The sequence below is a fragment of the Python bivittatus genome, unplaced genomic scaffold (genome assembly GCF_059951505.1).
Source record: "Python bivittatus isolate LINGU-HERP-01145 unplaced genomic scaffold, Pbiv_v1 ctg000340_np1212, whole genome shotgun sequence".
Classification (NCBI taxonomy): domain Eukaryota; kingdom Metazoa; phylum Chordata; class Lepidosauria; order Squamata; family Pythonidae; genus Python; species Python bivittatus.
The window spans coordinates 14572034-14595848 of NW_028277056.1; the positions used below are offsets into that span (position 1 = coordinate 14572034).

A 23815-nucleotide genomic window follows, 5' to 3' on the forward strand; every position below is an offset into this window, starting at 1 on the left:
AGAGCTAAACCTACTACTGTATATCTGAGTTGCAAAATTCCAGGTGACCATTAGATGGCACCAGCAACATAAAAAACTTTAACCACTGGCTGACTCTAGTGGTCTTCCAGAGACTTGCAGCTGGATATGCTGTTTCTAGCATTGCGCATGGCTTTCTGTTAAAGGAAAACTAGATATCAGCTTGGTTCATACAGTGTCTGTAACCCAGGGGTAAGCAACCTTTAGGTGTCAAAGGGGCAACCTTCAGATTTTGGAAAACTACACAGACCACTAAGGTAGGGTGTTGATGAAAGTGTGCAGAGTGACTTCGCATGAATGGGTGGGGCCAAAATTTTGTTTTATTTATTTATGTTAATTTAATCAAACATAGAGAGAATCTCAACTGCAATGGCAACTCTAGGGACCTTACAAAATACAATCATTGGAATTAAAACAAGAAATAGAAAAAGAAAGGCACAAATAATAATTCACAATAGGATTACAGGAGATGGATCACAAACCATTCTGCCCCATGTTTTCTGAAAAAACAGATTTTCAAGGCTTTCCAAAAACACAATAGGCTGCATGGACTTCAGCGGGAAAACTTTTCTCTCTGTTTTGGGGTGATCTTCCTTTTATTATTATTATTTTTTAATGCAGCAGAATATTGGAAAGAAACTATGAAATGGGGCTTGTGGCTCTTCTGTCTGTCTGTCAGTCAGCAGGATAACAGAACAGAATCGGATCAGATTTGGTACTGGGGTAAAACTGGCAAAAGCAAGAGTGAATTGGAAATAGCTACAGAGAAAAACCTCGCAGAAAAACCTCCCCAATGCATCTTTATGTAAAAGGCAGCTGGACTTCTAAGCGCTCTGTCCCCCCCACCTTCCTGGTCATAAGATGCTGAGCAAATTATATGCACCCCATCCATTGTTTCCAGAACATGCATACATGCTCTGTCTACATGTATCATAAAGGAGAACAAAAACACCCACTTACACAACCCATTATCTGGTTATACAGAACACAGTACAAATACCTCCTATGGCCACCGCTGGTAAAGGGGCTTGAAAAAATTCCAGAACTCATACTCTGTATATTTTCCCTACCATGTTTAAATCGATGTCAGGCCAGTTTTAGAGCAAGCTTATGTTTCACTGTGTTTCCCTCCCAAAAGAGCAAGAATCACACTGCCCATTTTCAGCAATTCTAATCAGAGGAAGCTCTGAGGGTTGGGAACACAAGCATCCCTGAATCCTCAGCATACTAATCTCTGTAATAACCCAGGATCTGTTTTAAACATGGTCCGTTAAGTAAGCCATGGTAGCCTGATTCACCTATGACACAGAATGCATGGCTTAAAAAAAACCCAATGGCTTGATTCACACATCATGCTAAGGCAATAATAATAATAATAATAATAATAATAATAATAATAATAATAATAATAATAATAGTAGTAGTAGTAGTAGTAGTAGTAGTAGTAGTAATATAATAATTAAAAAAAACTACATTAAGGCTTAGTCCTGGGTCTAGAGGAGGATATCTAAGAAATGTCCAGAAAAAGACGCAACTCTCCATACAGGCACAAGAGCAAGTGGAGGTAGCTCTTTTGTTCGCTCCCTGTTAGTTTCATTACCACTTTGGAAATATGCAGTAAATATCAGCTTTGGAATCTGGACTGTTGATAGAAAATCCATCTGGAAAGAATCAGAAGAATTAAGGAAAAACACTTGTAAAAATTAGGACCTTGTGCTGTGAAATAAGCTATTTAAATGTCACTGGAACTGACGTGAGAGCTCCAACTACTGCCTACAGGATGGGTTAATGGGGGAGTTCTACTTGGAATCATGGTCAGATTGCACTGATTTTGATTTGACTTTGCTCTATTCATACTTTGCTAGCTGTCCAGAATCCCTAGGTTGAGACGGGTGGCCTTATATGTTCTTTAAATAAATAAAATAAATAAATACAGGTAAAACATGTTACTGGCTGGATGAGTAAATGCTAGGTGATTGACCATCCCAGTTACAAAGAGTTCAGAGAAATAACTTCTGTGATATCTACATTCATTTCAAGAAATCCTTTTTTACTGAGTTCTCTCAAGATACATTATCTGTTCTTTCCTCTCATTCTAACCAAGGTAGCTTGAGAAGCACATAACGCATAGATAAAGCAACTTGCACTCATAATGGAATTCTGAAGATTGTTTCAAGTAAGGATACTAACATTCTTAACAATTTGGGAGGGGGGGATTGCTGCTGCATCTAACTAGATTCTCTTATTAAAAATGGCTTATTGCTCTGTATAACCATCCACTATGTTCTTAAAACATTATTTATTATGCAACTGACCTCAGTAGTACATGCTGCATGACAGCAATGCACAGTTGGAGGGGGCATTTGGAGATATGTTGTTATTTTTTCTTTGATACCGCAGTGTTTACTTGAATGTCTGAAAGGTGTTATAATAACTCAGTGATGAATATAGAGATTTATGAATCTGTCACTTTTTAAATATCACGTTAAAGTTGATACGTAAGGAGAGTGGGCACTGAAATACAAGGGGCTGGGTGATAAACAAGTTGTATATTTTTTTATTGAAAGTGCTGAATGTGACACCAATGGGGAGCTTGCTGTTCTGGGTCCATTCCATCCATTCCTAAGAACGCATTCCTAAGAACGAAAGAAGAATTCTGCCGAATCAGACTGAAATTCAGTTAGAACAGCATCCTGCTTCCAACAGGACAATCTGTCACTCAGATTCGTATAACCTGTAAGCAGGACGGTAGCCCTGTCTAGTTTTTGCACCCCAAGTTGATGTTACAAATAGCAATCAAGCTTCCCACCATCTCACAATCTTTATTTCAGAAAAGCATGCTATTGTTGGATTAAGTTGCTTCAGAATTTTCTTTAAGAACAAAAGCAGTGCCCATCTAGGCCAGCCAACTGCACAGGGAAGCCCACTAGTTTTCCAGCAGATGGCATTCAGATTGTAGCCTAATTTTGCAAACCCAAGAATATTACAACCACTTAATACATGCAGATCTCTGGAAAAGTGATCTGTCATTTTCCTGCCCCTGTTGGGCACTAAGAGAGTGGAAAAGAAAAGGTGTTGGAAGGAAGGAAGGAAGGAAGGAAGGAAGGAAGGAAGGAAGGAAGGAAGGAAGGAAGGAAGGAAGGAAGGAAGGGAGGGAGGGAGGGAGGGAGGGAGGGAGGGAGGAAGAGGAAGAGGAAGAGGAAGAGGAAGAGGAAGAGGAAGAGGAAGAGGAAGAGGAAGAGGAAGAGGAAGAGGAAGAGGAAGAGGAAGAGGAAGAGGAAGAGGATAGGAAGTTCTGGACAAGCCCATTGCTTGCCTACTACTAATATTTAGTACTTAGTTTGATCATACAAATGTAGCCCCCAGCTAATTACTCCTGCAAAACTGTTGCCAACAAAAGAAAGTTGGCCACCACAAACCTACTATTTTACATTGACTTAGAAGCTTAAACAAAATTAGGAATAGAAGAAAAGCAATGTTTTAAAACACAAGAGATTTTTAGGAGAAAGAGAAGGGGTAGTACCCAGAGCCATTACTCCTGCCTGCAACACCTTTTCAGAACCAGGCTCCTTTTGGAGCCCCAGAATCTACCTCCTTGACCTCAGACAGCCAGTGAGCCAAGATCATTGACATCTCTGAGCAAAATTCCTGGGTTCAGGCCTGGACTTCTAGCCCATTATTGTGAATCATGATGTTGATTTGGACATTTGGAGACCTGCCAAAGTGACAGGAAAAAAATGATTCTGAACTAATTCTTTTAAATAAACAAATGTTGGAACTGACCTGGTTAATATCTGGATGAAAGATCACCAGGAACCCCCAAGGCTGCATGCTACATTGGGAAGTTTAAAAAAAAAATGTCCCAGAAGAAGTCTCAATGAAGCCACAACTGATATTAACGCTGTATACTTCATTTAAGCTTCTTCCCAATGTTTATAAAATAGAATTAAAATTTATCAGGTGGTGCTCATATACATGCAGGCTTCTGCGTCACTATCTCACCAGAAGTCCCGTATCTATGAGCCACAATGGCTTAGCATATAACGTGTGCTCCCAGAAGAAGTAAATGACATTTATGTATTGTTGCTGAGAAATGACATGGATATGTCAATAGAGTCACCAGGAATTGAGCTGGACTCAAAGGAATATTTACTTTTTAACATAAATACTTAATTAAAAATAGTAAGATAAGTGCTGGATTCTTTCTACATCTGTCCAAAAAAGATATCACAATTTATTTATTTTTTTCTACCTGTACTTTTGAAGAAAGTGACTGTGTCCAATTTGATCTCTGTTCCCCTGTATTCAGGGACATTTCCTCTTTTGACAAGAAGAAGGTACATCCTATGGAAACTGTCAATTTTGTTCACCATCAGAACTTCTGAACTTATTGTTAAAATTTAAAAGCAACAACAGGGTAAACCATAGTTTACAATGCCTGGAGACTTAGCAATCAATAGACAGTTTTCAAATAGTAATTAATGCCTTTTTCACCCTTAATATTTCTGGCAATAAACTCATCAGGAAAGGATACATTTTTTAAACTGTTTTCTTCTGAATGTAGACTCATAATTCATCTTGTAATATTAGCAAAAAATAGATGACACTTTACTAATTTTACTAATTTACTAATTCATAGCACATGATAACTCAATTCTTTTTCTAAATTCTTAGTGCAAAAATCCAGCATCAAGGCTATATATAAAACATCACATATTAGAATCTCACCTTTTCTTTAGTAGCTACAAAGTGGTATGATGGCCACAAGTTATCTTGCAATGCCTTTTTTCAGGGTGTCTACATTTCCAAGGTTAAAGTGGACATTATGAGAAACACAAAAAAGCAAGAACTTTTTCAATATACTTGGAAGTCTTTGCTTATAACTCACTCATAAATGATTAAACAGAGAAGGGATTATCTGTCTGATTATTAATCTGTGGCTTGAATATCAATGTATTTGTGCATGTTGGCAACAGGAATAGGAAATTGTAAAAGGAAATAGTGATACACACACACACACATGCACCAATGAGCCAGGTGACTCTTAAAAACTACCTTTTTGTTTCCCATTGTCACACTGCTTACTATCCAATGGGACGCAAAGAAGTGGTTTTTAAGAGTCACCCAGCTCATTGGGGTGTGTGTATCACTATTTCCTTTTATGATAAACAGTATTATGCCCAGTGGAGAAATGTGAGAAATAGTAAACCAAAAGTAATTAAAAAGCATAAAATAAGAAAAGGAAAGAAAATAACAACTAAATCTAATTAAAACCAAGAACAATCACTATACCTCTGCACACCTTTCTATCATTGCAAACCATCCTTCCTTCCACCACGTCCATCTACTGCTTCATCCATTGCCTTTTGTTGTTTAAATGATTTACTTCTCTCTTTGTGAGGATTCAGCAACTGGCCCTCCCCTTCCTCTCTATCTACCCTCTCACTCTACGTTCATAAATTTGTTTTAAGATTCAATCCTTATTTATTCTGTCTCAGCCTTCTTTCATGTTGGTAATTCAATTTTTATTCTGCCCACATTCATTCAGCACCCATTGATACTTGACCTTATATTTTCTTGTGTATCACACACATTCCCACTACTGTATATTCATCTTGCCTTTATATTACTTCTGACATATCCAACTCTCACTTCCCATAACAAAGCAGGCAGAAACATGCTGTTATATACAACCACTTTTTTTACCAATGTCCCTCTCAACAGAACCTACTTGTTTCCTTTCTACTCACCTTTGCACATCTTAAAATTTCTTCATCTCCTTCACCATCTTTAGTAAACATTCTGTGTAGGTATACAGACACGTCTCCTTGCTCTAAGTTTTGCCCAAGTTATAGAAAGTAAACTTGCAATCACTCACTGTATTATCCTGTCTTTGAGGCATCGACGTTGACATCCATACACTGGGTTAGATTTTATTTATTTATTAAATGTATTGGCCACAACTCCAGTGGACTCTGCTGGTGTACAGAACTAAAAAAAAAACATAAAAACAGCTAAAAACATAACATCTGACAGACCGCCCAGAGTAAAATAATCTGATAAACAACAAACAAAATCATACAATCTGTGTTAACATTTGTTGCTAATCAGCCAACAACACTCCATCATCTGCATACAAAAATGCACACATATTCATGTCCACACCCCACACACATCAAATCACAAGCACTCCTTGTACATTTATTCATAAATATATTAAATAATGAAAGGGTCATCACATATTCTTGTCTTACTTTCCATTCAGTATTGAGCTAACCATTTTATCCTTTACGTTCCATCTTCTCCTATCAAATTCAGCAACCAAGGTTCAGCTCCACATTTATACAAAACGAGCTTACATTATGACTGTATGGAGCTGATATCGTTATTTGGAGTAAAGACTTCAGTTCTGTGGATCCTCTACATTGAATATGATATGTTTTTTAAAAATACACATAAAAGCTATAATGGAGGAAAAGCAGTTGTGTAGCATGTCATTTAATTTTGTGCTGTGAATGGGCCATTTGTTATGCCCAGCCTTTTGTTTCACCCTATAAAGTACATTTGAACATGGGCATCCATGTACGTTATCAAAGTTTGCAGTTCACATCACTTCTTCCCCCCTCCCATTTCTCTCCAATTACTATTATGAAACATATGTGTATCGATACCAAAATCATGTGAAAAGAAATACTGACATGGTTGCACAACTGTATTAGGATCCCTTTTAAGTAAAGCTGTAATCAAGTTGGCCATTCACTTGTGAGCATTGTTTATCTTAAAGAGAGAAAATAGGTGTGGAGGCAGAAAGGAAGCAGAGTGGGAATCTGCAGAGATTTGCAAAAAAGAAAAAAAATCAAGTATGACGGATCATTAACTCATCAGCACTGCCCTACAAATCAGGGAAGGACCAAATCTGGAGAGAAATTGAAATAGCAAGATGTTACCCATTGGCCTGTACATTGCATCATCAAAGCAATGGCCCAATTGAGGATGTAAATTTGCAGAATATTTGTATATAATATTAACAGGTTGAAAAATTGTTTCCCCAACAAAGAATGGGGTTAAACTGCCAGAGTTAGGGATTAAACTGGACAGTATTCTGTGCTGCCCAACTGTTTGGGAATTCTTAGACCTCAAGCCAAGAGTCTGAGTCTTAAGAGGGAAAATATACTTTGATTTATTTGCCCCAAACCCAAGCGACATAGACATTAAAAAACCTTGTGGAATGTCCTAAGAATATGAAGAATAGCAAAGTAAGTTTCATTGATGTATTAAAATAGCAACATGACTTTTCATTAAAATTAATCCAAAGGTGGAGTAGAATAAAATAAGCTACTAAAATTATTCAAAAATTTAAAACAATATAACAGAGCTATTCCAACAGATAAATTCAGTGTGAGTGGAAGAAGACAATAACTACACTCTATATACAGAAACCTAAATATAAATCAGTAAAATTATTTTACCTTAACTTACCTTCGCTTGCATTTCCTCAGGCAAAATCTTAAGAGTGTCATTTTTAGAGGGTATCGGCAGTAAGAGAGGGCCAACTTGGTGTAGTGGTTAAGGTGCTGGGCTAGAAACCTGGAGACCGTGAGTTCTACTCCCACCTTAGGCACAAAGCCAGCTGGGTGCCTTTGGGCCAGTCCCTCTTTCTCAGCCCTAGATAGGAAGCAATGGCCAACCACTTCTGAAGCTTGTCTAGGCAAAGGAACCAAACAAACAATGGTATAAACAAAAAATGGCAGCCACAACCATGCAATTGAAGTCCCATTCTCTGATTCAACTGCACAGTTGTAACTGCCATCTTGAATTTTTATTTAACACCCAGCCACTCACCCACCCAGTGGTTCCAGGCAGAATCCTTTGTAAAAGGGATGGTCAGGGAGAGCACTTTGGGATTCTTGATGAGATGTTTCCAAGAAGGAAAGTCTAAAAATGGAGTCTCGTGTATAGGAATCCAAGTTAAAAGTCTTCCTGGAGACAGACAGACTGTTATTTTGTCTGGTGTCAATTTATCTTGTCAATAATGTAAATGAATAAATAAATAAATGCCTACTTCCATCTGTTCAGGATTCTGTCATCACTATCAGAGTATAAGGAGATTAAAAGACTTTGAGGGAACTAGGTGTGAAAACCAGAAAAGTGGGATTGAATTTTTTTCTCTTAGCCAGAGATGAATTCAGAGCCCATGAAGTGAGAATTATGAGCCTCCTGTAGTTTTTCTTCCAAAGTCTGACATTTCTATTTTTAATTCAAAACAACTTCAGATGGAAGCCTTCCGGCTTCACCTACTTTGTCATTGTTATTTATGGCATTTCTCATTGCAACACTCAATCAATCAGTCCTAGTTGAAATGGAACATGTGTCTAAACAATTTGGAATTTGCAAACTAAAACTTCATCAGAAAGTCATATTTGCCATTAGCTATGCCGTCGTATGTATAAATTAGACAAATTTGGAGAATATTAATATATATTCATGGAGCTTGGAGAAAGCTTTAATATTTGGTTGGGCTAAGCTTTAAGTGCAGTGTGCTTCCTTGAAATCTGGTAGGGTATTTCATCCAACAAGGAATTCACAATTTCACTTTAAATGTTACTTTGGGCATTTTAGAAGCACCTTTATCTCATTAGTGGGCCTTAGTCCCCTGGAATGGTGATGCATCTTTTCAAACAGAGAATGGTCAGTCAATCAAAAATAAACAGATTATGTTACTTGCAGTTAATATACTAGCAGCATTACTCTAAATCAAATAACCTTGTGAAAAAAGAGGTTCCAACTGAATGGACTACATTACAAGGCTCATTTTAATAACAAATAGGATTTCACTCAACAATCATTACTCCAAGCACTGAGAAACATTCCATGTAAATACTCAATTGCCAGATTTAAAGTTAAGAACATTCTCACCATAGCCACTGACGTTAAAATTAGTTGTACTTCATGGAAAAATAGAAGTAAGATTGATATTCATTATGCATACCGCTATATACATAATATATAGCTCTGTGTTGGTCCTGTTCTTTCCTTAGCAGAAGTTTCCAGTTGGTGGTAGTATGGGAGGAGAGATCAGCTAGGTGGTTGCTCAGTTGTGAAGTACCACAAAGATCTCTGCCTTCTGCTCTTTAGTATCTGTATGGAACCATTGAGGAAGGTTATCAAGCAATTTGGAGTCCAGTACCATCAGAATGTTGATGATGACCACCTCTACATCATGACCTGTTCTTTCCTTAGTAGAAGTTTCCAGTTGGTGGTAGTATGGGACGAGAGATCAGCTAGGTGGTTGCTCATTTGTGAAGTACCACAAAGATCTCTGCCTTCTGCTCTTTAGTATCTGTATGGAACCATTGAGGAAGGTTATCAAGCAATTTGGAGTCCAGTACCATCAGAATGTTGATGATGACCACCTCTACATCATGACCCCGGTCCTGACTCAATGCCTGAATTTTACAAGGTCAAGATGGGAGAATTGAACAGCAAGCTGCTGTTTGTGCACTGGAGTTTTCTTTCAGCCCCAGTGATTACTCCAGACAGGAGGCACTCAGGAGTAGGTTGGAGGTCCTCCTGGACTCATGGCTTCTGGTAGAACAGCAGCTGTAGGCCATGGAGAAGGAGGCAGGCTTCTTTTGGTGAATCAGTTGTGGTTTTTCCTGAGATGAGAGAATCTTGTGACAGTGACTCCTGCCCATATCACCACCCATCTAGATCACTGCAATGCACTCTACCTGAGGCTACCTTTAAAAACCATCTGGAATATTCAGACAATACAGAATGCAGTGGCCCTGAAGCTTGCCAGGAGTTATTGCAAGCCCTGTATTGATTTCCTATTAGCTTTGAGGTACATTTTAAAGTGTCGGTGCCAGACTACCTACAGACTTTGGCCCAGATGTTACAATTGTGCCCAGAAAAGCAGCTGATTGTTTCCCACTTTCATGAGATCTGTGGTAGGGAAGGGGATGCCTGGAAGTGTTTGTCAGTGGTGTCACTGGCTCTTCCGAAGGACATTTGGATTGTGACTCCTCATTTGGCATTGTTTTTAGTTGTATGATTTAGTTTTATGGTTTTAGATCTTTTCTATATTTATGTATTTTGGCATTTTCATGTTAATGTATTTGTAAGCAACCAAAGTCAGGGGGGTACAATAGCAGTATTTGGTAAAATATCGGGTTTGTATACCCACCCAATAAAAATGTAAGAAAAAATGGAGATTCCAAAAATCCCAGTGAAGATCAACACGTTCAGTAGCAACAGAAGTCTAATTGACTATTGCGGGGGGGGGGGGGGGATTGGGTGAGCACATGACTGTAACAGAATAGCCTGGACAGATATTAGGCAACTATCCAGCTTAAATTTTGCCTTTAAGGTTTCTCTGTTCTTTTTTGATGTCTCCTTGAACTTACAGGGTGACTACAACTTAATTCTGAACACAGAATTATGTCTTGCAACATTTTACTGCAGGTCCCACTTGTATCTATCATCAGGTTTTGATGTCAAGTTTCTGTTTTCCTTTAAGGCCTTTGAGAGTTGAATGATGCTGAGAACAGGAAACTGGTTTCTTCTAAAGTCTTAAAAAAGACAACTGCCCCAAGTTTATCATAGAATATGCACGCACGTACTCATGATTTAAATTGACTGGTCTCGGAATGAGGTAATTTTCTCCTTTTGTCAGTCATGAACCCAAAGAGAGATTTACAATGGTGAAGGGATAATTCACATTTTGTCCTAAATCCATTGTTCTCAGAATCTAATGAACAATCTAAGAAGTGATGCCAAGGGAAATAAATATTAAATATTCCATCAACTTCAAAACACATTTTATAGAGCTTGTTATAAAATTTATAGAAATTGATTCTAAGCCAAATTTATATATAAGTTCCAAAACTGGTTTTGCTTGGATTTTCTTTTTTTTTTTTTTCTTGTTTATAGTACTAAAGTCACATTTTTTAGAAAAATTATATTTTATGTTATTTTGGCTTGCTTCTATTTTGGATAGCAATTGCTCAGGTTATTATATTACTAACAGTCCCTGTTGTTGCTGTTATAAATTAATATCCAGTTCTTTCCAGGAAAGGGAACTTTCAAGAGTTTTTTAAAATAACCAACATTCTAAAAAACATTACGACAAACTGAAAGCTGCAGCAAAACTATAAAGAATCAAAATCAGCAATCAGGGAACCAATTAAACAAGGTATTAACTTGCAATCCATGGGTTATCGTGAGCATCACAGGAGCTCACAAGATAAATCAGATATCCTCCTCAAAGGAGGGAGAAAAAAATCCTTGAAGGAGCACATCCAATTTCAGATATCCATTCCCCATTGACGCCTCTGAAGCCCTTCTTTAACATCAGAGCTGTGCCTTCAAAAGCAGTAAAAAAAAAAAAATCAGCATCAGGGAAAGATTTGACTCTATATATTCTTCCCTTTGTAAGACTAGATGAGTTGTTTCTTTCATTTGGGGAAATTTTAATGGTTCATAAATCTATGCTGGGTGTATGTACCATGACTACCACTAAGACCCATCAATTATGACGGAAGTTCTTAATTTGAGCCATTAGCTCTAGCCTTGGCTACTATCAGCCCTCATTGTGCCTGCTGTGGGCTCTGCCTCTCATCTGCCATGCTTCCTGGATCAACAGGTCTTTAAGGACCAAAGCAAGTTTCCAATCCTTTGCAGAAAAGTGAAATAAAATACTTTTTTGTAAGATAAATAAAGGTGTAGACTAGATCACCAGCCTTAGTCATACCTGTACCACATGTAGCATTCCTGGCTCACAGGATGCCATGAGAGCAACAAAAATCCAGTTTCTAGGCAAGCTAGAATCCCTAAGCTAGAGACTTCCTTGCAAGCCAATATACAGTTGTTCACATCCCATCAACTAGGAGGTTTATGAAGTGTACTCAGGATGCTAAAAGAAAGAGCATTGTCCCCACCTGTGACTCTTTACTAAGATTACATTTTGAGGTTAAGGTAAGGCAGAACATCCATACAGACTTCCACTCCTTCAGTCACTGCAGAGGCTGTACCATATCCGGTTATCATTCCGGCCAGTTACTTATTAAGACTGTTGTGGGCAAAATATAAATATGTGTGTGACTCTGTGTGTGTGTACAGAGTATATATACTGGCACTTTGCTGAGCGGCCCTGAGCAAAAGCAGCACCAGAACTTATCTACCGCTGCAAAGGCAAGACAAAGAAAAAGGCAGGCCCAGTGGAAATTACAGGGTGACGTTGGAATATTTTAGATAAACCCATCCGTGTGACCTTACTATTATTTATCCCCTCCTACCAGGTCAGCCTGCTAGCCATACTATCTTCGAGATATGGTCAGTGAAGAGAAACAATTGGGTTTGCTGGGCCAAAGGTTCCTGATTGAGTCTTCTCCCTGTCGCCACTCAGGGTCACTTCAGTGTGCTGTGAATGTTTTCTTACAAGGGCACTTTAAGCAGTTCGTATGCATGGGAGGCATCTCAGCAGTTTGGTACTGAATGCAGCTTACATGTGTATGGGGCGCGGGGGGTCCCTTTTACCACCATAAGACTCTGAAAGGCTTAGGAGAATTATATTCGCTTTGAGACCACCTCTTATCCCTGCAACCCTATCAATGTATTTTTCCTCCATTTTTTAGTCCATTGAAGTAAACGGGAATATCTGGGGAGAGCAGATGTTCAAAGAATCCTCAGGTCTGTCATTTAAGTGAAAAGTTTGGCTGACTTGATTTCATCCACAGAAGTATCCATGAGGAGAGTGGCGGGTGGAGGGGAACAAATGGTGAAAGCAATGTTGTGCCATTGCAATGCAAGCTCTGCCCCTTTTGTGCATACATCATGTTGTCCCACCCTTGTGCAAAAGGGGCAGGGCTTACATTACAATCCTGCATTCATCATTTTTATGGAAGTCTTTAATCTTGCAGATGTCTCTGATCAGTTCAAATTATGGACCATACTTTGGATAGGTCCCCTTCCATGTGTGGTATGTAGGTAAGTTATCCCATTGTACCCCCCCTCCAATGGCTCTGTATCCAAGCCCACTGTTTGAGAAGACAGTTGCACTGGGTAGATGGAACAGTAGCAACTGGAAGCCTGAATTCAGTAAGAGAAGTGTTTCCTGCTAGCAGTGGCTATCATAATGCAAAGCCATTCGTCGGTGCTTGTAATGAGCTGTAAGAGTAACCTTGAGGAGCAGCAACCAAGACAATGGTCAGACAAAGAAATGTCAGCCCTTCAAGGTAGACCAGACTAGGAAACCAAAGTTATCAATGCTAATACTACTTTTATTATGAAGTTATAGTAACAGAATCTTGCAAATCTGAATACGCTTCCCCCATCATTCCCTTTATCTTCAAGAGAACTAGGGAGGGTCAAGTCTGAGACACTTCCTCAAATTACATTTCTGTCTTGGACTCAGATTTGTTTTGTCTGACCATTACCTTGGTTGCATCTCTTCCCCCGGTTCCTCAAGGTTACTCTTACAGCCCATTAGAATGCTACAGAAGAAACAGGTTTCAAACTTGTGCTGTTTTCACCAAGACTGGAGAAATCTTGCATGTTCTTAGGGCACTGTGGCAGGAGATGGTATTTGTCCTGTCCTGTCTGTTGTTTCATAGGTACACGATCAGTTGCTGAGGATAAGTAGGTCTTTGTTCTGATTCAGCAATGCTTTTCACATGTGTCTTATCCTATCATGTCTAGCAAGTCCTAGAATGTGGTGGTCTTATTTCCACAGTAATCTGTTGTGAAACGTTCCAATCTGCATTCTTGGTGTCGCTGATGCCTTAGTCACCTCCTGGCTGGACTACTGCAATATGTTCTACATGAGGCTGCCCTTGGTCCAGAATACAGCAGTGTGTGTAGTTATGGGTACACCTTGGTATGCTCATGTAACACTATTTTGCAAGCTGCACTAGCTCCTGATAGGCTTTGAGATGCAATTCAAGGTGCTGGTTATAGAGTCCTACATGACATAGGATCGGGTTGTTTGCAGGATCACATTTCTCAAATAGTTTTCAGATGCTTTAGTAGAACAGGTACACTTTCGCTCCCTTCCTTGAAGAAATGTCTTCTGATGGGACTTAGGAAACAGCACCCACTCTCTATGCAGCATGCACCCTCTGGAATAGCTACCCCCTAATATACAGTTAGCCCTGACTGCTTGACCTTTAAAAAGACACTGAAAACTTGGTTCTTTCTTTGGACATTGGAGCCAGGATAACTGAAGTGGTCTAAAGCAAATTTGGGTTCCAATCACCTATAAATTGCTGTTGTGATTTTAATGGTAATTGGTTGGCTGGTTTACTTGGTAGAGTACTTACGGTATGTTGCAGTTAAAGTTGGGTGGCCATATTAATTTCATAATTTATTTATTAATTGTGGGTATTACATTTTCTTTTCTTTTCCTTTCTTTTTCCTATAGCGTGTCTTTAATTTCTCTGGCTTATATGTATTTTTACTCCTTTTCTTCATTTTCCATAATATGGCTTACTCCAAAAGAGAATAGTATGATGGATATATGTACATACCTCGGTTATCTCAAACTTCTTGTACAGCCCTGAAGCAGAGCATTCAAAAATGTGAATCCCAGCCATTTCCATTTTATCATGAGCAATGTCTTCCCTTTGGAAGCAGGAAAAAGATGTCTTAATGTCCAGTCTTCATTTTTTGTCTCTACAAATCCATTGATTTTATGGCAGTATCCTCAAGCATTATAATCTGTTTTAAATAAGGGAAGGGCAAGACAGGAATCAGCTCTACAAAAGGTCCCAACAATTTTCTTTTAACCTCTGTTATTCACCACAATCAACTTCTTTCTAATTAGGTTGCCAGTACTGAAAATAGCAACATTCAATAAATAACAGGACTATGTTGACCTCTACTCCTCCAAATTAAAAATAAGATCCAGTAGGTTATGTTGTTATCTTGGCTATGCAGAAACATTTGACAAACCTGTAACACTGTCCTAGCTGTTCTAAGAATGAAAAGTGTATGAGTCTAGGATGAAAGAGATGGAGAACCCAGAAGACATTCAAGGAGAAATAAAGGTTTGAACCATTTACAACTACTTGTCCTCATTCCACGTAATCTACATTAAAGAATATTGACAGGTTCTATATCTGAGTTAATATGAAGAGACAGATTGCTCTGATCAGACCTTTGCGAAAGGCTTTAGGGTAATAAGAGTCAGTCAGTGCAGCCGTCCAACCTGCTTTGCATCTAAAAAGCCCCCCTTGTGAACATTCAGCGCAAACTAATTTCATACCCCCAGTGGCCATGTCAGCTGAGAAAAGTAGGAAACCGGACCATTTAAGCTACTTGTTTTTCTCTTTAACCCACTTGCTGATTTGGGGGCTTTTATTATCCGTTCCTTTGCTCTCCCTGTGATTTAAAAAAAAAATGTTCTATATTAATTTCCTTGCTCTAATTTCAGTTTCTCATTTTAGGATGCAAGAGAATTGTTGTTATTGCAGTAAATGAACTATTTATCTATCTAAAGCAGTTTGGCCCCCTAATTTATAAAAGATGGCAGTCAAGGCCACTATTTGTATCAAGCACATCTGTCTAAATCAGGTCCATGTCTGTGTTGTAGATTTTTATATTTTATTATTATGCTCCATCAAAAAGAGTTGCATATAAAAACATTAACATTCAGAAAATCTAAGTTGTTGAGATTCATTATTTTCTGTATGCAACCTTTCTAATGTGCATAGTTCTGTATCCAGAGTTTTGTGCACAGCTACATAAAAGTAGTTTTTATGCAAGTGCTTGCAAAGCACTCTTTACATAAATGTAATTTTTGTAAATACGCAATGCTTCCAACTATTGGCTTTTTCATTTTGGATTCCAAATATTAATAGACATTAACATCCTCTGCTCATTCTTCTCTGGGCTGTGATGGACTCTATTTTGGGGGAATAATAATTCTGTCTCATGGAAATCCATGGGGTGTGTCTGTGTGTGAGAGAGACAGAGAGAGAGAGATCCCAAAATCTAAACAACGTATCGATCAGATGACACTGATTCATCTTTGCTCTCTGTTAGCCTACATTCAGCCTGGTAGCCACACCATATTAATCCTATTATTAAAAACTGAGGTTGAAGAAAGTAGTGCCCCTATCTTAATCGCATGATTAAACAGTGAATTTGATATCTCACTCTTCAAATTAAAATAAAAAGTCCAGTTATTTAATTTTATTTTGCTTCTTAGTATTTTGTAGAACAAGCAGTAAGTGGACTTGGCAGAAATATAATAGCAAACAGAAAGGAAATAAATAACCATGTTTCTAGGTGTTGGAGAAAAGCAATCATTATCAAGGCTTTTTGCCAGCTCTGCCTGTCAAAATGTAACCCAACAATAAACCTTATTTCTGATGGTAATTTGCAAGATATGTTGTAATGATTCCTATCTGACTTTTATTTGAGTTGTATTATTTACATATTTATAGCTAGGAATCAGAATAAATGTATTTGACTTACATGTTCTTGTGAACTTGTCTGATTCCCACCTCTTAAAGTTACACATGAACTAGATGACAATTAATTGCTATTCCATTTTTTTCCAATTTTGCAAAGCAGTCTTGCAAATGAAAAATGTGCATATTAGGGGGAAATGCATATAAAAGCTCATACACTGGTAAAACAGAATACCAAGAAGCATTACATTAAAGTAAATATAATGAAATGTGAGAACAAAAGTACATAGCAAGGCAATTGTGTATGAAAATATGTGCTAATCTTTTTGCAGACTTAAAAACAGAATTGGATGCAGAAATTGAATGGAATGTACTTGACACTGGAAAAACAAGAAGCTATTTAGGTTTTGCATTTGTTAGATTTATATCCTTCTATTCCTCCCAGTAGAAGTATCTACTTTTCTCTCCTCCAATTTTCCTATAACAACTCAGTGACACTGGTTGGGTTCAGAGAGATTGATTAACCCAAACTCACCCAATGATCACTCATGGATGAGGTGTATTTGAACCAGAACTTTCCAATCTAATCCAACTTTTAACCCCTACATTATACTGTCTAAGGCTCAAATTACACAGTGTGTTGCATACATGTGGTATAGACAACTCTTTTTTTTCTTTTTCTTTTTCTACATTCTTGTGAATTGGTCAATCCAGATTTGTACCACCACACAAAGAAGAAATCTTCCTCACTTGCACTTATTTTCAGAATTCCCCCTCTCTGGTACATGGGTAAAAAGAAGAATATCCATTGTCAACCACTGATGTTCTTCTCTTAATTTAACATTTTAGTATGGGAAAAAAATTCAGACATGAGTGCAACTGTGCCCTTAAACTAATGTAAAATAAATGAATTAATAAATAAACCGTGAAAGGGTCAACTGGGTGCTGCATAAGCAACTTAATTTTGGCTGGTTTTATAACACAACCAGTTCAGTTCAAAAGCTAGCAGCTGCAGTTTTACAACATGCTGGGCTAGGTTAGTGTTAACCTTAGATAAAATTTTACATGGCTTTTCATATGGTATAAACCCACGTTATGTGACTTTACCTAATTCTCACACATCTGTCCTGTCTTTTTTCTACATGGATCACATAATTAATGTGATTTAAAAAAAAAATCTGGGCAGCAACTCTGTTAGGAAGGTTTGGTTGGCAGAAGGTATTTGATGTTCGTCATGGCTGAGTCAAGATTTAAAGCAATAATTTCTCATGTCGACTCCCATAACAAAAATAATTACATCATACCAGGCTTCCCAACTTAATATCTTCTGAAATTGGAAATGATCTCCCAGAGTTCACCACATTTGGAGAATGCCAGATTGAAGAAGGCTTTCTTTACACTTAATATAAGCATGATTTTTTGTCATTCTGTAGCTTTACATATTTGTTTTCAAAAATTAGTTTTGGAACACATGAAGCAAAAATTATGCTCCTGAACATGGAAAGTTTTCTTCTGCAGAATCACATTGTAGATTCGAGATGGCAACAATTGACTAAGAACTTTCACATAGATTTACCTATAATTTTTTAGCTGGAGATTATAGGAATTAAATCTAGGAACTACTGAACTTAAAGTGTACATTCTGCTAAACATTTACAGCGGGCCCCCGACTTCTGAGCATTCATAAGACAGTTAAGGTCTTCTAATGACTACCGGAAGAAGGATTTGCTAACTGATTCAGCAGCAACATGGTTGGCATCTTCACTAGCCTTCCTTTGCACCATAGATTTCTTTTATATTGGTTTGCTTCTCACATTACACTAAGCCTTAATTCTTATGTTTAGTTTTGCCTTTGTGGAGGAGTGGATAACTTATGGGCATAATGTGGCCATCAGCTAACAAGCATATCCATCCTTTTTAAATGCCCCAAAGCCTGGAAACGTTTGCCTTTGCCCACCGGTCAACATGATCATCTCACTGAGAGACCCACTACAGTCCTCAAAGGGCAAACTAATGTTTAAAGTTTTCTACCGGTGGCTTTATAGGCTGCATGAACCCAGCCATTATAGTTTATACAATAAAATTTATGGATTAATTGGATATGTATCCAGCCAGATATAGCTTACTCAACAAACCATATTAATGCAAGTCATAGATTAGGTCAATGTGTAGATCAGGTCAAGTGTACTGTCTTTTTAAGAAGCAGTGGTTCTGCAAGATTATGGTGGTGGTGGTCGTGGTGGTGGTGGTGGTGGTGGTGCTGGTGGTGGTGGTGGTGGTGATGATGATTCAGGCAAGTTTCTGGGATTCTGTAAACAGAGACTAAGTCACAGCATGTATTATCCCATTCAGAAATTTTGTTGTTGTTGTTGTTTAGTCGTTAAGTCGTGTCCGACTCTTCGTGACCCCATGAACTATATCGCGCCAGGCCTTCCTGTCCTTCACTGCCTCCCTGAGTTTGCTCAGTTTCATGGTCATTGCTTCAGTGATGCTATCTAACCATCTCATCCTCTGCCGTCCTCTTCTCCTTTTGCCTTCAATCTTTCCCAGCATCAGGGTCTTCTCCAAAGAGATCTCTCTTCGCATTAGGTGACCAAAGTATCTGAGCTTGAGCTTCATTATCAATCCTTCCAATATTCAGATATTAGCTTCCCTCTCTATTTTTTGCTCTTGCTTCATTTCTAAACTTGGTGACCATCAATCACACCTTTACAAATCTGAGGTTACAGTATTGTAATCCACAGAATGGAGCTCAGCAAGAAATGTATGCAGTGTGTGTAGATGGAATGAATTCAGTTGTGAGCACTTAACTCTCTGGTTATACATTGTTCACTCTCCACATGCAGCGTTTAGTAAGCAACTTGTCTTGCCTTCCCATGCCCCAGATTTTCTTTCTTTACCTTATTGATTGAATTGTTTACAGCACAGACTGAATTCACCATTCAAGGAAATTGGAGCACATTTTTCATGACAATCAGGGCCTTTTTGCCCAATAGTTTTTTTTCCAGCTACATCTAACAACAGAAATGATCATTTATTTCTCCTCAATTGGTCTAGGTTTGGTTTGGTTTGGTTTGGAAAGAGCTTCTAGTTCTACACAAACAATTTCACCCAAGGTATGTGAGTACGTGTCGGGTTGGGGACAGAAAGAGAGAAAGAGAGAGACAGAGAGGTGAAGATTTTGCTATATATGGATGACATAATGATTAGCTTCTAAAGAAACATCCTCACTTATATGAACTTATCTGAATGGCATGTGACTTTCCCAGTTATAGTGCAGTATATATGAAATACTGTTCCCAGGAGGCATGGTTGTCACACAGATTTAGTGCCAAGTGAAATACCTATCACTCAGGGCACCAACAAAACGTCGCAGCATGAAGTACTCCTTTGTAGTGCTTTTGTAATCTGCTGAACCCTCTGCCATTCCATACCCCCTTCCACCTGTTTTCTCTTTACTTCATCCCAGAGCTCATTTTTCATTGTACTTTAGCAAAACATGGGGCTTCTTCAAGCCTATTTATGCATGACAGGTGTCAGTTTGGCTGTTGGTACTGGTCTGTCAGTATCAGAAATTGAGGAAACTATTTGCACAATTTTAATGATTTTTTTAAAGAAAGTACTATTTCTATTGCATCAGGTATATGTATATGTATATGTATAATTTTATTAAAAGTTTTAAAAATGAAGATAAAACTAATACAAAACTAATATAAAGTAAGGAAGAAAAGAAGGAGAGAAATTAAAGAGAAAGCTAAAAGTACAAGAAAGGGAAAAAGTAAAAGTTAGAAAAGAAAGAAAAAAGAAAGAAGTGGCTTCTGATCTTTACAGCAGTTTTAAATACAGTTATAAAATTACCTCTTTCTCTACAGTTACAACATGTCTGTTCTTTCTATAATCTATCCTGTCTAATCATCAAAACCATAAATCATAACTTTATTTTTTTTCTATTTTCTGCAAAATATCCATAAGAGGTTTCCTCTTTATTATTCAGCAATAAATGTAGATATTGTCTTTTCTTTAATTAAAGAAGTCAACTTGGTCATACTGCATCAAATATATTGACATGTATCATTATATATATGGTGGGTGGACATATCACGATCCCGTATGAATGACGTGCTTCAGTGGATTAGGGAAGGGGTAACATCATGATAACAGTTAATGGAGTAGAGAGTTAAATCCCCCTTGGTCAACCATGTCATACAAACTCTCATTACAAGGTTGATGAAGGGTAAAACCTGGCTGTCTGACAAAATAGAAATAAAGTCCTAGAGTAACCATAGCAGACTGTTTGAAGCCTCTCTAGGCATTTCATTCATGTGTTCTTTTCTATTCCATTAGCCTAGCTGAGTAAGCAGTAGCAACAATCTTACTTGGCAATGAATTTTTAAATATTTTTCCTCCAGATATGGTAAAAAGGAGACAGGCTCCCAGACTCCTTTGCAGGTGTTTGGATGTCTTAAAAATGGATCCTGCTCTGATGGACCCTGGATCATGTCCCTCTGGAGCACAGGGGGAATCAGCTGATGAGCAATAGTGGCTGATTTGAACAGCCATGTTGCGCAAACACAATCATGGTGTTTGGGCATCACTTTGTTTGTGTGGAAGGCTGGAAACCAAAGAAATAAATAAACACCTTAAACAGATAAAAATCAATAGAAGAGATAAAAATCAATCTGAGGTTCACAGGTACGTGTGCTTGAAAAATGAAAAAAAATGGAACAATAAAGGGAGGTTGGAATCAAATTATAGTACAAAATAGTGATGCCCTTAAAATCAGTAATATTTAAGTCTTGTTTACTACTAAACAAGTATTAAACAACTTCAGCACTCCTTGTCCCACTCAATGATTCAAGAGACATTTGTTCCTTGCTTTCCTTCTCTTATTCAATTGCTTTCTTGCTTTTTTTCCTCTAATTCCTCTCCTTTCCTAGGTTCTTCCTTCCTTATATATATGGATTAATGAACTCCACATCTCTGTCGCAATTCCTCCCTTCCATATATTATTATGATTGGTCACACAGTCAGCCAGATGTGTAGACTAGATTTGGCACTTTTATCCACCTATTGAGTCCTTCACAAGGAAATCATCATCATCATCATCATCATCATCATCATCATCATCATCATCATCATCATCATCTGCCTGACTCCCAGCAACTCTGCGTGGTTTACAATTGTTAAAACACTTGAAAAGAATAAGACAAAAAACAGCACAAAAGAGCATCAATGGCAAAAATAAATAAATAAATAAATAAACTCAGAAGGGACCCGAAAGGAAGGAAGGGGCACCAGTCATCCTCTCCAAAGGCCTGGATGAAGAGCCAGATCTCTAAGCCCCTTTGAAATACCAGTAGGGTGGGAGCCCCTTAAAATTTCGGCAGGACCCTCATTCCAGAGGGTTTTCTAGTTATTCAACTTTCTAGAAAACTATATTCTAGTTTTCAGTTTCTTTCACTGTTTTCACTTCTATTAATGCATCCCATTCCTGGGAGGGACTATCTGATTGATCTTTGGGGCAGTAATGCCATCCTCATGCCTAATTAAACTTGGGGAGGCCCCAGGGAGATCCATTCTTGCTCTAACACATACCATAGTTTGGTGGTGTGATGATCACTTGTAAAACTCTGCCTCTCTACTTCATTGGCTACTCATGACCCATATCCTAATGTCGGGAAAAAATAAAATGCGTATAATTATGGTCTGGGAGGCAATATCTTATATGGCTTCATTTTCAGAAATAGCATCACATTTCTCATGAAGTTTAATTCCACCCTCCAACTTCATTTTGATAATATGCTATGCAACTATAATAAAGGAAAATAATATGCATTTGTAGCCAAAATTCATTTTCATCTTCATGCTACACTGGCATAGAATATACTATAAATCATCTTTTGGCTATATACAATTAATTTTCTCTTCTTTCCCCATCTGCTTCTTCTTTTTACAATGTTTTTGTTACATTTGTTTTTAAGGTCACTATCACATTCCATTTGAACAGCTGGTGCTTAATATTAAAAGATCTTTGGATGATAAAGTTACACATTCAGTGAAAGACAGATGTCATTTTAAAAACTCATTATGCTTTACTGTTGCTAAAACAAGCATATTATGAGCACATTCTTAATAAAAGATTAGTCTGCTGGTTGAGGAACCTGCTCCCTAAAACAGAAAAGTTTTATTTTACCCTTATTTGAAAGACTGGCAAATTCAGTGCCTTTCCTTCATACTTAAGAAACATGGCCAGACTCCATAATTCTATTTACGAAGCTAAAAAAAAAATTAAAAAATGACACTATAGAAATTGCCTTCATTTGAGATAATTCTATATGCAATTTCAGGATAAAAACTTTTTTTATAATTTTCAGGGTAACTGTTCTTCCAGATGGAAGCCTGCAAATTCTGAATGCCTCCAAATCTGATGAGGGGAAATACATATGCCGAGGAGAAAATATATTTGGTTCAGCAGAAATTACAGCTTCAGTATTTGTTAAAGGTGAGATATAACAGGAATGTGGTTGATTTGAGTAGGTTTGCACTGGGTAAACCAGAGTACTCCAACAATACTAACATGCAGGTTACTCTGCTAACTACAGCCCTAGTACTCTGCTAACTACAGCCCTAGTAGGACAGAAATAAGAATGGTGAGATGTTTGCATCTTCTTCTTTTCTGGTGGTTTTGGAGCAGTGGGGAAAGGATAGTGAAGACTTTGGACCTCTTGGATCTAAGGTTTCTCTCATAATATACCTTGAGCAACCACCATCCCTTTTGGAACTGGTAGGAAGGCTAGAAAGACAGGTCCATGCTGAATCCTTCCATCCAAGATAGCAGCCCTATCAAACTCTGCTGTGATTATGAGTTTGGTGATCCAACATATCTAGTGAGCATCAGTTTAAGAAAACCATTTCTGGATTATAGTATTGTTCTGTAATAATTATATCATGCAACCTTCCAAAATCCAGGGCTGTGTAGATATGTTGGACCATAATATCGTATCTGTTAGTTTTGCTCCTTGGAAGCAAATAGGAATTGCAGTCCAACACATATTCTCATTCTCTCCCCCGCCCCCCTTCTCTTCTAAAGGACGGTCACAAAGGAACTAATAATAAGAATAAAATAATTGCACTTTAAAAATTAATTAAAAACACAAAGAAGACCCATAAAACATTAAAAAGACATTAGAGGAGCAGACAGCACCCCAGAATTAAAACCCAACTCAGCATTCTAAACATCCTACAAACCAAAAGTATGCCTGAATAATTTTTCTTTTCCTGAACCGCAAACACAAAGCATTGGGCTGAGAAAACTAATAAGAGGGAGAGGGGAATGTGCATGTCTGAAAACAAATGCCCAGAAATTACAACTACTACCTAAGGGA

General features: G+C 37.9%; 1 protein-coding gene across 1 annotated transcript in view; it reads left to right on the forward strand.

Moving 5' to 3' along the window:
• Nucleotides 1-23815, forward strand: part of CNTN5 (contactin 5) — a 723666-nt gene that overhangs the window by 623477 nt on the left and 76374 nt on the right. The window contains exon 15 of the mRNA XM_088140604.1: nt 22805-22932. Coding sequence (XP_087996730.1) covers nt 22805-22932 — 128 coding nt within the window. The remainder of the gene's footprint in view (nt 1-22804; nt 22933-23815) is intronic.